Consider the following 15,319-nt stretch of genomic DNA (forward strand, 5'->3'; position numbering starts at 1 on the left):
CAAAGTGCTATATTTGGGGGTAGCATGTCCTGAACCCCATCAAAAGAAAAGTCCAGGTAAAAACGAAATTCCCTTTGTACCCCACCCAAGTGGCATCCTTACATGCTCTCAGAGAACTCTGTCCCGTTCCTTTACTGCACTTCCTCCAGTTGTCGTTACACACTTGTTACTGTGATTATTTGATTATCCTATTTGTCTCCTCCCATAGCCTGTAAGCTCCAGAAGAGCGGGACCGCGTCTATTTTTGCTCTCCTCCGTGTTCCCAGTGCCTGGTAGAGTAGACACTTAACAACGACTAATGAATATGTTAATGTAAGGACAGGGAACGGAAAGGCTTCTTTGGAAATTTCAGAGCCTGCGCAATGAACGGATGCATAAAATATGTGTATAACTAAGAATGTGGTGTAAAAAGAGTTCATTCACTCCAAAATGTTTAAACGTACGTTGGGTAATGTGTTAGAGGCTGAGTACAGCCATGGTGAGCAAGATTAAACCTCACTGGCTTTAAATCACAACAGTATGGTATATAGGATATTTTGGCTATATGCCCTTGGCTTCAATTTCATCTAGGCTACCCTCCCACTTGCCCATTTCAACCCTTTGTTCATTTTCACTTTGCCAGTGCCACCCCTAGGTCCCAAACAAATGTGGCTCCTGTCTGTATAAACCCTAACTCCCCCTCCTTCCTTCTTTATGGCTTGTTAGCCATAAAACATTCTGGTGGCCTGATCTCACGATTCCCCGTAAGAAATACTCCACTGGCCAGAGTGACCAGCCACCCAGGCTGCCCTCTTAGAACTGGGGCCTGGCCACAGGGCCCCGGGAAGACCCCTAAGGGGGTAAGTACCAGAGCCTCTGGGGCATCTGGTCAACGTCATGTGCAGGTTTTGGGAGAAGGTACTTCAAAGCCTGGGGCCCCTGTTTTCTCCAGGTAGTACTCTGCCTGGCTTTCTGGACCTCTCAGTTTCACACTCAAGCTCCAGGAGTGACATGCAAGAGGGCTGTGAGCAAGAACCGTCCATTCTATCGGCGGGGCTTCAAATGGAGCGGGCTCGCCTTTGTGTCCTGCTAGAGAGAGCAGGAAAACACAGCTGTAGGCAAGTGTTTCCCATTTTCTGTATTCATCCAGATCATCTTCCCCACTGGGCACTTTCAACACTATTTTCCTTCAGTTTTCCTGGTTATTTGACCTCCTTAGTTATAGACTCTACCGATGGCTTGCTTCATTCTCTCTGTCCTTTATGAGTCATTTGGGCAATTCTCCTGATTGCCAACCCCAGGCCTTCCCCATCTCCCTTCCTCCCTTGCAGGCCCCCTGGGCTTAACACACTGGCAGCATTAGGTTACGGACGACCCTGCCAGGGAAAGTCACCATGCAGCCGGCCCCATTCTGTCAGCTCCCTCTGCAAATCCTCTGGTAGCTGTGACTGGCTTGCTCTGAATCCCCTTGATTGGCAGCTTCTGGCCCTGAGCAGAATTCGCCCATGCATTTTCAAGATGGCAGATTATTTTTACATCTTTAGGGTGGAGAAGGGAATATCCATAGCTCAAGACCCCAGATTTCATGCAGTGACCTGGCCTTCTAGATAAATTACAGTACTATATTGAACACTTAGACACTGTCTGTTTGATCACTCCCAAGGACAAGAGAGTGTACAGAGAATGGAAAAGTGCTAAGGGGTGCAAACTAATGTTTCTTTTTTCTAAAGTAGCAAAGGAAATGCAATAGTTTTACGCTTCAGAGAATGTCCTGTTTTTAAGACATATTCCCAGAGGTGCAGAGCTAAGTGAATTCAGTGAACCTTGGGATATAAATGTAGGCTTTTCACTGAAACCCCAGACCTCAAAACCACTTTGATTGGTCAGTTATCACCACTGCTCTCCATTGCCAGGTTGAAATATTTATTGAAAAATTGAAAACACAGATGCAATGTATTATACAAAGAAAAGTCTTAATACCATAATAAAAGTACTGTTGGAAGGAAACAAAGCCAGTGGCTACCTGCCCTGGGAAGGTAGGCACTCAGTGAAAAATGAAATTCATTTATAGGAACTATTCTAATGGAAAATTGGGGAAAAGGTTAAAAACAGAAGAAAAAACCCAATCCCATCCCTGAAAACCTAAATGTGAAAGAGTTTGTTGTAAGTTTGAGACACTTGCGTTATCACCAAGATTTATCTGAACCCCCTCAGTTTGTCCCTGTGAGTAGTAATCAGCCTAATTTAGGGCCTTCAAACCTGAGGTAGTTGAGGGTCACCTGAAAGACATGTCTGGAAATCACCTACTCTCAGAATCGGACCCAATGATGTTTGACCAATTGTTTCATGTTGCTTTGGCTCCTGGGGTGAGAGGCCAAGTTGCCACTGTGGGTTGCTAATCCTGTATTTGGTCTGGACCTGGGAGATGTGAGCAGTAGACAGCTGGCCCGGTTTGCTGTGTTGATGGCTGGCAGGCCCGAGGTGGTGGTTTTCTATGCAATAGGCAGCACGGTCTCTGGAGGACCAAGGATGGTGGAGAGAGGGCAAAGCCAGTCTGGTTGGAAGGCCAATGCCAGGACTGAAGGCTTTCACTGGCAGAAAGGATTTCCAGAGACGCAGAAAGGTGGTAGAAGGTAGCAAGAATATCACCACTTGGTAAAGACCAAGGTAAGTGGAGCCAGGAGATCCCTCTAGACTAAGGAGCTGCCCAAGAAGCAGGCAGCAGCACCCAGGTGCGAGCCCAGAACCAGCTTCTCAGTGAGAGGCTGAAGCAAACCAACCGGCCTGGAGACACGCGCTCGTGATCCCCGTGGTACCCGGTGTAAACCCTGCTCTCTGCCTTGGCAGCCCAGACACTTCCAAGAAAGGATGCTCTGGACAATGGTTCTTCCAGCCACTGGGTCAGGGACTCAAATTCAGGTAGGATCCTAGGGATCCTACTGTGGGCAGCAGAATCAGCAAATAATCTAAATTCGAGTCTCATTGAAACTCCGTGCTCAGATATAAATAACCCCACAAAGGTAGGTCTTTCCTTCAATTTTTGTTCCTTATTATGTACACTCATATCCTTACTCTAGAGATATGAGACACTGTGCTACACAATTAAAATACTGGATACGGCTGTATTTCGGCCTCTCATCAACCCTAAGCCATCACTTCATTGTTGTCCTGCCTTGCTCTGACCCATTTACACTGACCCATGAGACTCAAGTCACGAATGATGCTCAGTGACTAATTTAAAAGGCTGTGAGGTTCATTTTTAGCCTGAGGATGTGATTCCTGTTTTAACCAAGGCATTTCACACCCAGGATAACACACTCATTTTTAGAGTAGCCAAGGTACGACATTTTGATTTGCGCTAGAGAACGGACTAGCTTCTAAGTGAACCGATTATGAAAGTAATTACACTAATTCTGACATATATTTCCTCATGTGAGACTGAATTAGCCTGTGTTTCTGTTTAAGTGCTTTCTTAACTATTTTATTACTCCGGAGAAGCCCATGAAGGTTTTAAAAATTACTGTGGCTTCTTTTTAGAGGGAGTGTTACTCAGGGAATCCTAATCTGGTCTCATATACTAGATTTCCCCCCACCCCCATCGGTAATTTGGAGCACAATAGTCTGAATGGCTGAGATTCTGGAAGTGAGGACCAGCCACCTTTGGAAATGTTGACCCATGCTGAGAACACACCAATTGGCTTAATTGGCACAGCTGGGCCAGGGATGCTACACATCATTCCTTCTGAGGCTTGGGTGGAAAAATAGTTGAGCACAAAGCAGCAGTAAACATAAGACCGGTCAATTTCTACTGCTGCTATCTCGTTAGCCCAGTATGGAGATCACACATCTGAGTCTCATAATCTGAGCTAATGGGACGCAGCTTTTTGAGTGCCCTAGTTAGAAATTGCAGAGAAAGGGAGTTGGCGGTGGGGGCTTAGGAAGGAGAGAGAGTTGATTCACAGTGATCAAACGGGAGTCTCACAACCTGTCACGCAGCAACACTCAGCAATGGTCCTTGGGGACAGGTCCTGGGAAGTGCTTGTTGGCTACTACCTATGAATTGCTACAGATAGGGGAAGGAAGACATTGTTTGTCCAAGATGGGAAGGTCACTTAAATGCTGGGGTCCATCTGGAGGTGAAGAAGTGCTGGCGGGCTGCCCATCTCCAGGACATCGTTCATGCTCCTTCTGTCCTTATCCTGTCCGCAAGGCAGCCAGGGCCTGGGATGTGTGGTTGGAAGGGGTCAGAGCCCGTGGTCCCCCTCTCTTGTTTTCCCTGACCCAGACGCTCTGAGGAACTTTCTTGCTTCAAGATCCAAACCGGCAACGACAGATCGGGATGGCCTCTAGGTCTTGTTTCCGATTCTCGAAGACGGATGTACTCAGGCAGCAACGCAAGCCTAGCCATAGTCACACCTGAAATCCTGGTTGCTGCCAGCACTGCTGCTAATGGAGATTAGTCATAATATTCAAGGTACCAAACCAAGCCCAGGGTCTTTCCTGCTGGGAGCAAGTTGGCCTGATCTTCTGGGTCTGTCGATTAGGTAGAACACGGAACTATCTTCTTGAGATTCAAGAGGATGCCAAGGCAGACATTTGGAGAAAGGGATTGGAAACCCCTCACGTGTTCCCTCTTAGGGCCCTGCCTGGGTATGAAGGGAGGTGTCAACTTGAGGGGCCATGGAAGATTCCTTCCGGGGGGAGGAAGTGTGGCTACTCTCACCGGCTGGGTTCAAGCATGGGATAAGGCTTTTCAGCCCGGTCACAAGGAGTTTCCAAGAAAGGTGGTCTCCTGAAGACCTGGGCTGTGTGCACCCTTCCTCTCCCTCTCTCTGTCGCCCCTCACTTGTGAAGGTGGGCAGAGGCTTTCGGCTGGGCTCCAGCTCTAGAAGGCAAGGCACTCGTTCTCCTTCCGCCCGACCCCGGGGTGTGGCCTTGGCCGACCCATACTCGCTCAGCAGGACACTTGGCTCGGGGGGCCGGCGGGGAGCACCGTGGCGAAGCCTAGGCAGCACCATTGCTGTGAGCTGCTGTGGTTAGGGGCCCCCAATAGCTCAGGGCTTCAGGGGCGATCCCCTGGGAGTGTTGGCTATGTGAGTGAAACTTGGGAAAAAAAGACCCGACCACCATAAGAAGCAGTGGGAATCCATGGAACTGCCAAAAGAGGGGGGCACTGCCTTGGCATTCTCAGCCAGGACACTCCTGCTCTTCTTCCGACTCCGTGCAGCCTCAGGGTCGGGTCACGGTTTGGAATCCACCAGTCCCCCAGTGTTCACAAGTTTGTGCAAATGATGAAACGGAAAAGGCTGAGAAGAAAACAGAAAAGAAAACGCGTAAGATCTTTGCTCTCTAGCTCAACAGCGGTAGCAACAAGCCTCCCACCCCACCCCCCAACAAGGACACCAACTGTTGGGGGTAAAACAGGCAGGACCTGGAAGGAGGTCCCCCCTGTCGGGGTGGCCCTGGGCTCCCCTCTTCTTGGCGGTGGGGGGGGAGTGAAAGAACACAGATCATGGGCTGTGGAGGGAGTCTCTGGAGGCCGGGCAGGTCCTCAGCACTGGATGATGGGCGTGGCGTGGACCCCCAGGGTCTGGCCCGTGACTGGGGAAGTCACACACACACACAGATGGGCAACAAGGATTTACACTCTGACCTGTGGGACGTCGGTGTGACTCTATTCTTTTTCGGTGATCGCTTCTTGCAGCGTAGGTGGTGATGCTTCTGTTCCTAAAAGACAACAGTCACTTATGTTTCATAGTATTTGGTGCACGCACGCACTCATCTAGCCAACAGAAACGGCCGCCAGGTTGGGCTCTAAAATACATAATCATAACCACCTATTCCTGGGTCAGGTGTCCAGGGATGACTGGGCGGCATCTGTGCTGGGTTCCCGGAGTCAGTGAGGCCAATGAGAATCACGATCTTGGTTGTGATCAAGTTGGCCACTTCGGATGTTCAGAAAAGCAGCCCGCACAGACTCTGGGCGACCAAGAGTCCCTGGGCTGGTGGGGTGAACCTTACTCCACTCCACACTGTTTCTAGCTCCTGACCCTTTCTATCTCTCGCCATTGCTACCCATCGCTGGCTCTAGGCAGCCAGAAGCTTGGAATTCACTTGCCCTGTCTGCTGGACCTTCACTGACCACTCTTCATTCATTCACTACTCAACTTGATGCTGGCCTGAAACTAAACTCCTGGGGAGAAAAACCAGGCTAACTGGGTCTGGAAGGCAATGGTGTGAGTGAGTGACCATTCGGTCCACTGGTCAACATTCAGGTCTTGAAAGATGACCACAAAAGCTTTCTATTCACCACAATGTACCCCAGTTTGGGGCTTACGGGTTATTCACCACCGGAGAAAAAAGATGCCCTGTGAATAGAAGGGAGGAGGGAGAAGTTCCTGGTTCCGCTGTATGGGAGGGGGAGGCCCTCATCACACAGCATCCCCCCACCTCCCTCCCTGGGGGCTGTGCCAGTCCTCAGCCAGGCTCACCTTCCTCCCAGCCCTCGGCGACACCAGCGAGCTCGTAATGCTTTTTCCGAAGCTCTCCCAGTTTTTGACGCTCCTTTTGCAGTTCGTTTTCTAGCTCCAGCACCCTAACCTGTGGGGAAAGTGGCCTTTGCTTTGAGCAGGGACCTGAGAACGGTCTCATGTTGACCTAATCCCTTTCCTCTGTGGTCCAGGACTCGTCCATGTTATCCATAGCTTACCCAGTCCTCAATTTCACCCTTGTCTCTGCTCTAATTTCTCCATCCTCTCGTTCATCCATCTATCCCAATGGCTTTTACGCTTTCTCACTGGGACCCTCTACTGGAAGTGAATGATACTTTACAGTCCAAATGCCTAAATGGGAGTAGGGCTTATCTTACGCTCCTCTGACAAATCACTAACTAAAAACATACTACTCAGCTATTAAAAAAAAAAAACAAAAAATCTTGCCATTTGCAACAACATGGATGGATCTAGAAGGTATTCTGAAAAGTGATGTAAGTCATAGAAAGACAAATACCATATGATCTCACCTAAATGTGGAATCTACAAAACAAAACAAACAAAATAACATGAAAAGAGACTCACAGATACAGTGATGATCATTTCGTGATGTATGCAAATGTCAAATCACTATGTAGTATACCCGAAACTAATCTAACAGTGCACGTCAACTCTATTTCAATAAATAAAAAGAGAAAAAATGGAAAGAAAAGGAAAAATCTAACGTTTAGTCTATCTATATGATACATTCTAATCCAGTTGTAACCCATCTCCTTCAACCCCAGTTCTCTGGAAGTCTAGGCAGGAACCAAATACAATGGTTCTGGCATTTTTGAGGGGTTGGTATAACTTAGGGTTATTACTGTGCAGGAAAAGGCACAATCTCGCTAAAGGAAGGGTTGGTTCTTGGCTATTCCTCCTCCTCATTAATTAATTTATTTATTATTGCAAGAAATATTTGCTGAGCACCCATAATGGACCCCAGGCTCTGTTACAGGTGCTGGAGACACAGTGGTGCACGGACAGACAAGGTCCCTGCTTACCTCATGGGGGGAAGAGACAAACTAATGAACAAGAAAAGACCCGATCATAAAGCAAATGACACAGGGCAACTTAGTGATAAAGACTAAGGGTGGGCAGCACAGGCTACTCTCAGGAAGTAACTTTCGACCGGGAGAGAGTCATGAGGTGAGGTTGGAGAAATAGGCAAGGATCATTACGTCTGCAGCCCACGGACCAGGGGAATGTGTCTGGGTATTACTCCAAGTCCAAAGGAAGCCAGTGGAAGATGAGGAACTGACATGTCGTCATTTACACTTTTACAATATGTCGAGGCTGAGTGTATTGAAGATGGGCAGAGTGGAAGCAACTAGACTCAGTAAGGTGGTTCATTTTTTTTGCTTTTTAAACTTTTTATTATGGAAAATGTAAAACATATACAGAAGGATGGAGACTGGTACAGTGAACCCCACCATGTGCCTTTCATGTTGTTCCATCAACTACCAACTCGTGGCCAGACTTGTCTCAGCAATACTGTTTCCTGTTCTCCCTGCCCCGCCACGGGATAATTCTAAAACACATACTTGCATACAATATAGGTAAGTTTCTTCTGCAGTAGCTCAGCAGAGACAAGTGGCGTAGACTAGGTTAGGGAGATGGAAGAGTGGAAAGGTTAAGGCTATGTTTTAGAGACTGAGAGTTGACAGGACTTGCTGGTAGGTTGGATATGGAGGGGGAGGGAGAGGAACCAAGGACGACTCCCAGGTTTGGGGCTCCGCACCCAGGTGGGTGGTGATGGTGCCATTTACTGCGATGGAGAAAACCAGGGGAGGGACAGATTTGGGTGAGAGGGAAACCAAGAGACCTGTTTTGGACACATTAAGTCTAGATGCCTGTACTTCTTGGGCATGAAGTGGAGACATCACATAGGCAATTGAGCAAGTACAGAGCTCAAAGAGAAGAATGTGGGGACCTAAGTTGGGGAGAAGAATGGGGTATTTATTGGCATATAGATGGTATTTAAAGTCAAGAGGGATGGGATGAGAACAGTAAACAGGAGGGTGTAGGTGGAGGAGACTCAGGCCTGAGCCCAGTTCTTTCAGTGTCTACAGACACCCGGCACATGACTTTTCCTAAAAATGCTGAGTGACCCACCTATAGACTTCACCAGTCTCAATCTGGACTTAACCCCAGGCCTGTGACCAGAAATTCTAGAACAAGGATGTCAGGTATTTTCCAGGATCCTATTTTGCATGGCATAACTTTACTAAAACTGAGAAATGGCATTGCCTTTGATGGGTTAACAGTAGATTGACTTTTTTTTTTAAAAAAACTGAAGGTCATATGCAAATAATTCATATTGAAAGTTTTCAAAAAATTGTCAATATAAGACTATTAAATACCAGTTTATGGTCTGCTTAGGAGAGAGCTGATAATATTTTGAGGGATGCCAGACCAAGACGGGTGGGCAAGAGTTAAGATTCTGATCTTTACTAATCACCTCTGTCCACCTCCGCTGTTTCTTCCAGCATCACTTACGTTCATTCTTGGGGTGATATGTACCTCTGTGTTCATTTCCCCCGCGAGTTTCTCTCTGACTTCTCCCCATGGGAATAATATTTGGGGTCAGTGTCATAGGCAATAGAGTCTGACCAGACTTAGAGATGGAGTTCCTACCTGGGAATCCATCTCCTGGCGTTTGATCTGGGTCAGCGTCATGCTTGAGAAGTCCATGCTGTCTGCAATGATGGAAATAGGAGGGTCTTGTCGAATGACACCCCAGCTGACACTTACCTGAGAGGCGGCCGGTGCCAACGCTCTGCTGAAATGCTTGGTTTGTCATTTACCAACATACGCGTGAATGTAAGTGAGGGGTGGAGAGGGAGGAAGACAACGACAGGGTAACTAGGGTCAGACCCCACCCCAGTGGACAATCAGGCCTGTGGAGTCATTTCTCTGAATTCAGAGAAATAGCCAAATGGAAAATCTAGCTAAGGCCTGTCCCTAGAGTCATCAATAGCATGCTTATGTGGTGTCTCAACTTTTGAGAAGGTAAGTTTGAATGTACAAAGATGAAAAATAAGAGAGAATTTGGAAACAGGACTGTGGGAAATCGGAATCGTGGAAAAGAATGTAATGAGCAGCCACATAGGAGGGATGAGAAAAGCATTGCTTCTGAAAGGCTACCTGTGTCCTCGATCTGTGATTTGCCAGAAGTGGTTGAGGCCACAACTGCGGCGGTGGCCTGGTTCACGCCCCGAGAGGCCTGCTGCAGCTGGGTCAGGTTTGGGCTGTCCTTATCCGCTTTCACCTGCCAGGACCAAGCAGATTTAGGGTCACACAACGTAGAGCAGCAAGGATGGAATCAGATAGTCGGTCTGATGGTTCTTGACAAATATATGGGCTCTGCTGTGGTCACCAATTAACTTCTCAAAAATCGCTACCTAGGGGGTCAACTCCTGGCATCTCTCTCTAATATCAAAAATCATTCCTGGGTCTTCCCTGGTGGCGCAATGGTTAAGAATCCGCCTGCCAATGCAGGGAACACGGGTTTGAGCCCTGGTCCGGGAAGATCCCACATGTCGTGGGGCAACTAAACCCGTGTGCCACAACTACTGAGCCTGCGCTCTAGAGCCTGCAAGCCACAACTACTGAAGCCCGCGAGCCGCAACTACTGAAGCCCGTGAACCACAACTACTGGAGCCCATGAGCCACAACTACTGAAACCCGCGTGCCTAGAGCCCGTGCTCCGCAACAAGAGAAGCCACTGCAATGAGAAGCCCGCGTACTGCAACGAAGAGTAGCCCCCGCTTGCTGCAACTAGAGAAAGCCTGCACGCAGCAACGAAGACCCAACGCAGCCAAAAATAATAAATAAATTAAATAAATAAATTAAAAAAAAATCATCCCTGGCTTATTTGCTTGGTGGCCTCGAACTCTAGCTTTATCACTTATTTTGGGACAACAATAAATAAGGACAGTAAAAGAACACTCCCCGGGGAACTCTACAACTCATGGAAGGATTTTGGTGATGAGCTTTGCATTAGGATTAGCTGGGGCAATGGTTCAAATTTGGACCCTTTTGAAGAGAGGCAGACATTAATTGTGGAACTGCAGAGCCAAGCCAGGTAACCAGCTTACTGGGCCGGCATTTTCCTTATTTGAGCGCTCCTTGAATGTACGATTGCTCATCAGAGGTCGGCATGGCTGGACCCTTAAAGGCCACTTGCAATAAAAATGATGAAGCCAAAAGGCATGCACGTGGAGAGGTGGGTTAGAGGGGCTCCCTGCCGAAAGGCTTTTAGGGGACCCTTGGAGGCAGAATTTTTATCTGGGACTCAACCTACCTGGATGCTGGATAAATAATCAGTTCTTGGGGCCAGTGCCATGGTCCAGGTATATTTTCTAACCCAGTCAGAATTTACAGTGTCCTGGGGAGCCCAATACAGGTCCTACCTTGGATGCGGCCACAAGCTGGGCGGTGCTAGCAGCAATTTCATGCGAACAGACCATCAGCTCCTCGAATTTCCCTCGGCCTTGTACCACCAGATCAGCTGCATCCCTGATAGTCAGGAGAGAACCAGACGGGTTATGAAACTGACAGCTGCAACCCCTAATGATCTCACCTTTAGACCACTCCCATCACCCTGGCAGACAGGGAGCCCAGACTGCCTGTCCCACCCTCTGTGTTGCTCCAGGAGACCCAGACTCCTTTCTTTTTGAAATTTATTTTTTTTATACAGCAGGTTCTTATTAGTTATCTATTTTATACATATTAGTGTATACATGTCAATCCCAATCGCCCAATTCATCCCACCACCACCACCCCCCGCTTTCCCCCCTTGGTGTCCATACGTTTGTTCTCTACATCTGTGACTCAATTTCTGCCTTGCAAACTGGTTCATCTGTACCATTTTTCTAGGTTCCACATATATGCGTTAATACACAATATTTGTTTTTCTCTTTCTGACTTACTTCACTCTGTATGACAGTCTCTAGGTCCGTCCACGTCTCTACAAATGACCCAGTTTCGTTCCTTTTTATGTCTGAGTAATATTCCATTGTATATATGTACCACATCTTCTTCATATTCAGACCCAGACTCCCTTTTAAACTTTCAGTCCTATTAACTTCCCTATCAACAGTTCATTTCTAGGGGGCAGATTTTTCCCCTTAGTTGTTCTCTGGGGTGGATCATTGGAAAGCAGGGTGAAGGTGAGGAGCCTTGGGACGGACGGATACTTACACCATGACAGTGGCTCCCCAGCCCACAGCTTTAGAGGCTGAGATAAGTCCTTCCGTCCATCGAGAATTCTTGGCATAAAACTCTTTAGGGGATGCTGTACCCTAGGGAAGTGAAAAATACTATTAGCTATCTTTTATTGTGTGCCTACTATGTGCCAGGTGCTTTTATATATATTATCCCATGCAGTCTTCACGGTAACCTCGAGGGGTGAGCATTATTATTCCCATTTTTACAGATGAGAAAACTAACATTCAGAGTGGCAAAAATACTTTCCCTAAGGATATTCAGGAAATAAATGGAAATAAATCCTAGGCTTTTCTGACTCCAAAGCCTATAGCATTTCTATCACATCCCAATATCTCTATATTGTATATATAAGAATATATATATTATTTATATATATATACAAATAACTTATGATCTGAGGGGAGTCTAGCCGCTCTCTGTGATTTGCCAAAAGAGGACAGTGAGTACACAGTGAGTGATTAAAAAAATAATTGCTGAGGGGTGGGGGAGGGAATTGGAGGAAGGGAGCCAAAAGGTGTAACTTCCAGTTATAACATAAATAAGTACTAGGGATGTAATGTACAACATGATAAATATAATGAACACTGCTGTATGTTATACATGAAAGATACTGAGACTAAATCCTAAGAGTTCTCATCACAAGGAAAAAACTTTTTTTGTTTCTTTCATTTTGTATCTTTAAGAGATGACGGTTGTTCACTAAACTTACTGGGATAATCGCTTCATATGCGTAAGTCAAAGCATTATGTTGTACACCTTAAACTGCTACAGCACTGTGTGTCAGTTGTATCTCAATAAAACTGAAAGAAAAATATAATAATTCCTACTTGGAATTTTAAAATGCTTTTATGCTTCGGAAGTACCTGACAGTCTGAGAATCTAAGATACTCCTTGCTCAGTCCCTCTTTCTATTTTGGGGGCAGAAAACATCACCTCTCAGACTGATAAAAGGCGCCACCAAAGCAGATATAGTTTTGTTCTTTATTTTTTTTTTGAATTTTATTTAATTTATTTTTTTATACAGCAGGTTCTTATTAGTCATCAATTTTATCCACATCAGTGTATACATGTCAATCCCAATCGCTCAATTCATCACACCACCATCCCCACCCCCCCGCAGCTTTCCCCCCTTGGTGTCCATATGTTTGTTCTCTACATCTGTGTCTCAACATCTGCCCTGCAAACTGGTTCATCTGTACCATTTTTCTAGGTTCCACATATATGCGTTAATATATGATATTTGTTTTTCTCTTTATGACTTACTTCACTCTGTATGACAGTCTCTAGATCCATCCACATCTCAACAAATGACCCAATTTCGTTCCTTTTTATGGCTGAGTAATATTCCATTGTATATATGTACCACATCTTCTTTATCCATTCGTCTGTCGATGGGCATTTAGGTTGCTTCCACGACCTGGCTATTGTAAATAGTGCTGCAATGAACATTGGGGTGCATGTGTCTTTTTAAATTATGGTTTTCTCTGGGTATATGCCCAGTAGTGGGATTGCTGGATCATATGGTAATTCTACTTTTAGTTTTTTAAGGAACCGCCATACTGTTCTCCATAGTGGCTGTATCAATTTACATTCCCACCAACAGTGCAAGAGGGTTCACTTTTCTCCATACCCTCTCCAGCATTTGATGTTTGTAGATTTTCTGATGATGCCCATTCTAACTGGTGTGAGGGGATACCTCATTGTAGTTTTGATTTGCATTTCTCTAATAATTAGTGATGTTGAGCAGCTTTTCATGTGCTTCTTGGCCATCTGTATGTCTTCTTTGGAGAAATGTCTATTTAGGTCTTCTGCCCATTTTTGGATTGGGTTGTTTGTTTCTTTAATATTGAGCTGCATGAGCTGTTTATATATTTTGGAGATTAATCCTTTGTCCATTGATTCGTTTGAAAATATTTTCTCCCATTCTGAGGGTTGTCTATTCGTCTTGTTTATGGTTTCCTTTGCTGTGCAAAAGCTTATAAGTTTCATTAGGTCCCATTTGTTTATTTTCGTTTTTATTTCCATTATTCTAGGAGGTGGATCAAAAAAGATCTTGCTGTGATTTATGTCAAAGAGTGTTCTTCCTATGTTTTCCTCTAAGAGTTTTATAGTGTCTGGTCTTACATTTAGGTCTCTAATCCATTTTGAGTTTATTTTTGTGTATGGTGTTAGGGAGTGTTCTAATTTCATTCTTTTACATGTAGCTGTCCAGTTTTCCCAGCACCACTTATTGAAGAGACTGTCTTTTCTCCATTGTATATCCTTGCCTCCTTTGTCATAGATTAGTTGACCATAGGTGCGTGGGTTTATCTCTGGGCTTTCTATCTTGTTCCACTGATCTATGTTCCTGTTTTTGTGCCAGTACCATATTGTCTTCATTACTGTAGCTTTGTAGTATAGTCTGAAGTCAGGGAGTCTGATTCCTCCAGCTCCGTTTTTTTCCCTCAAGACTGCTTTGGCTATTCGGGGTCTTTTGTGTCTCCATACAAATTTTAAGACTTTTTGTTCTAGTTCCATAAAAAATGTCATTGGCAATTTGATAGGGATTGAATTGAATCTGTAGATTGCTTTGGGTAGTATAGTCATTTTCACAATATTGATTCTTCCAATCCAAGAACATGGTATATCTCTCCATCTGTTGGTATCATCTTTAATTTCTTTCATCAGTGTCTTATAGTTTTCTGCATACAGGTCTTTTGTCTCCCTAGGTAGGTTTATTCCTAGGTATTTTATTCTTTTTGTTGCAATGGTAAATGGGAGTGTTTCCTTATTTTCTCTTTCAGACTTTTCATCATTAGTGTATAGGAATGCAAGAGATTTCTGTGCATTAATTTTGTATCCTGCAACTTTCCCAAATTCATTGATTAGCTCTAGTAGTTTTAGGATTCTCTATGTATAGTATCATGTCATCTGGAAACAGTGACAGTTTTACTTCTTCTTTTCCAATTTGTATTCCTTTTATTTCTTTTTCTTCTCTGATTGCTGTGGCTAGGACTTCCAAAACTATGTTGAATAATAGTGGTGAGAGTGGACATCCTTGTCTTGTTCCTGATCTTAGAGGAAATGCTTTCAGTTTTTCACCATTGAGAATGATGTTTGCTGTGGGTTTGTCCTATATGGCCTTTATTATGCTGAGGTAGGTTCCCTCTATGCCCACTTTCTGGAGAGTTTTTATCATAAATGGGTGTTGAATTTTGTCAAAAGCTTTTTCTGCATCTATTCAGATGATCATATGGTTTTTATTCTTCCATTTGTTAATATGGTTTATCACATTGATTGATTTACGTATATTGAAGAATCCTTGCATCCCTGGGATAAATCCCACTTGATCATGGTGTATGATCCTTTTAATGTGTTGTTGGATTCTGTTTGCTAGTATTTTGTTGAGGGTTTTTGCATCTATATTCATCAGTGATATTGGTCTGTAATTTTCTTTTTTTGTAGTATCTTTGTATGGTTTGGTATCAGGGTGATGGTGGCCTCATAGAATGAGTTTGGGAGTGTTCCTTCCTCTGCAATTTTTTGGAAGAGTTTGAGAAGGATGGGTGTTAGCTCTTCTCTAAATGTTTGATAGAATT

At 45.1% G+C, this 15,319-nt stretch overlaps 1 protein-coding gene across 3 annotated transcripts in view; it reads right to left on the reverse strand.

The window, feature by feature from the left end:
* Positions 1 to 1,894: 1,894 nt before the first annotated feature.
* Positions 1,895 to 15,319, reverse strand: part of HIP1 (huntingtin interacting protein 1) — a 152,854-nt gene continuing 139,429 nt past the window's right edge. For 2 of the 3 annotated variants that reach the window (XM_061210335.1, XM_061210337.1), the window contains exons 26-32: positions 11,715 to 11,815; positions 10,925 to 11,030; positions 9,657 to 9,780; positions 9,147 to 9,208; positions 6,471 to 6,579; positions 5,633 to 5,706; positions 1,895 to 5,285 (exon numbers count right to left, since the gene is read on the reverse strand). In XM_061210335.1, the coding sequence (XP_061066318.1) occupies positions 5,654 to 5,706; positions 6,471 to 6,579; positions 9,147 to 9,208; positions 9,657 to 9,780; positions 10,925 to 11,030; positions 11,715 to 11,815 (555 nt within the window). In that variant the 3' untranslated portion in view covers positions 1,895 to 5,285; positions 5,633 to 5,653. Of the gene's footprint in view, positions 5,286 to 5,632; positions 5,707 to 6,275; positions 6,348 to 6,470; positions 6,580 to 9,146; positions 9,209 to 9,656; positions 9,781 to 10,924; positions 11,031 to 11,714; positions 11,816 to 15,319 lie in introns of those variants that run through there. The other variant, XM_061210336.1, reaches the window with a different exon arrangement.

The sequence above is a fragment of the Eubalaena glacialis genome, chromosome 13, assembly GCF_028564815.1.
Source record: "Eubalaena glacialis isolate mEubGla1 chromosome 13, mEubGla1.1.hap2.+ XY, whole genome shotgun sequence".
Taxonomy (NCBI): domain Eukaryota; kingdom Metazoa; phylum Chordata; class Mammalia; order Artiodactyla; family Balaenidae; genus Eubalaena; species Eubalaena glacialis.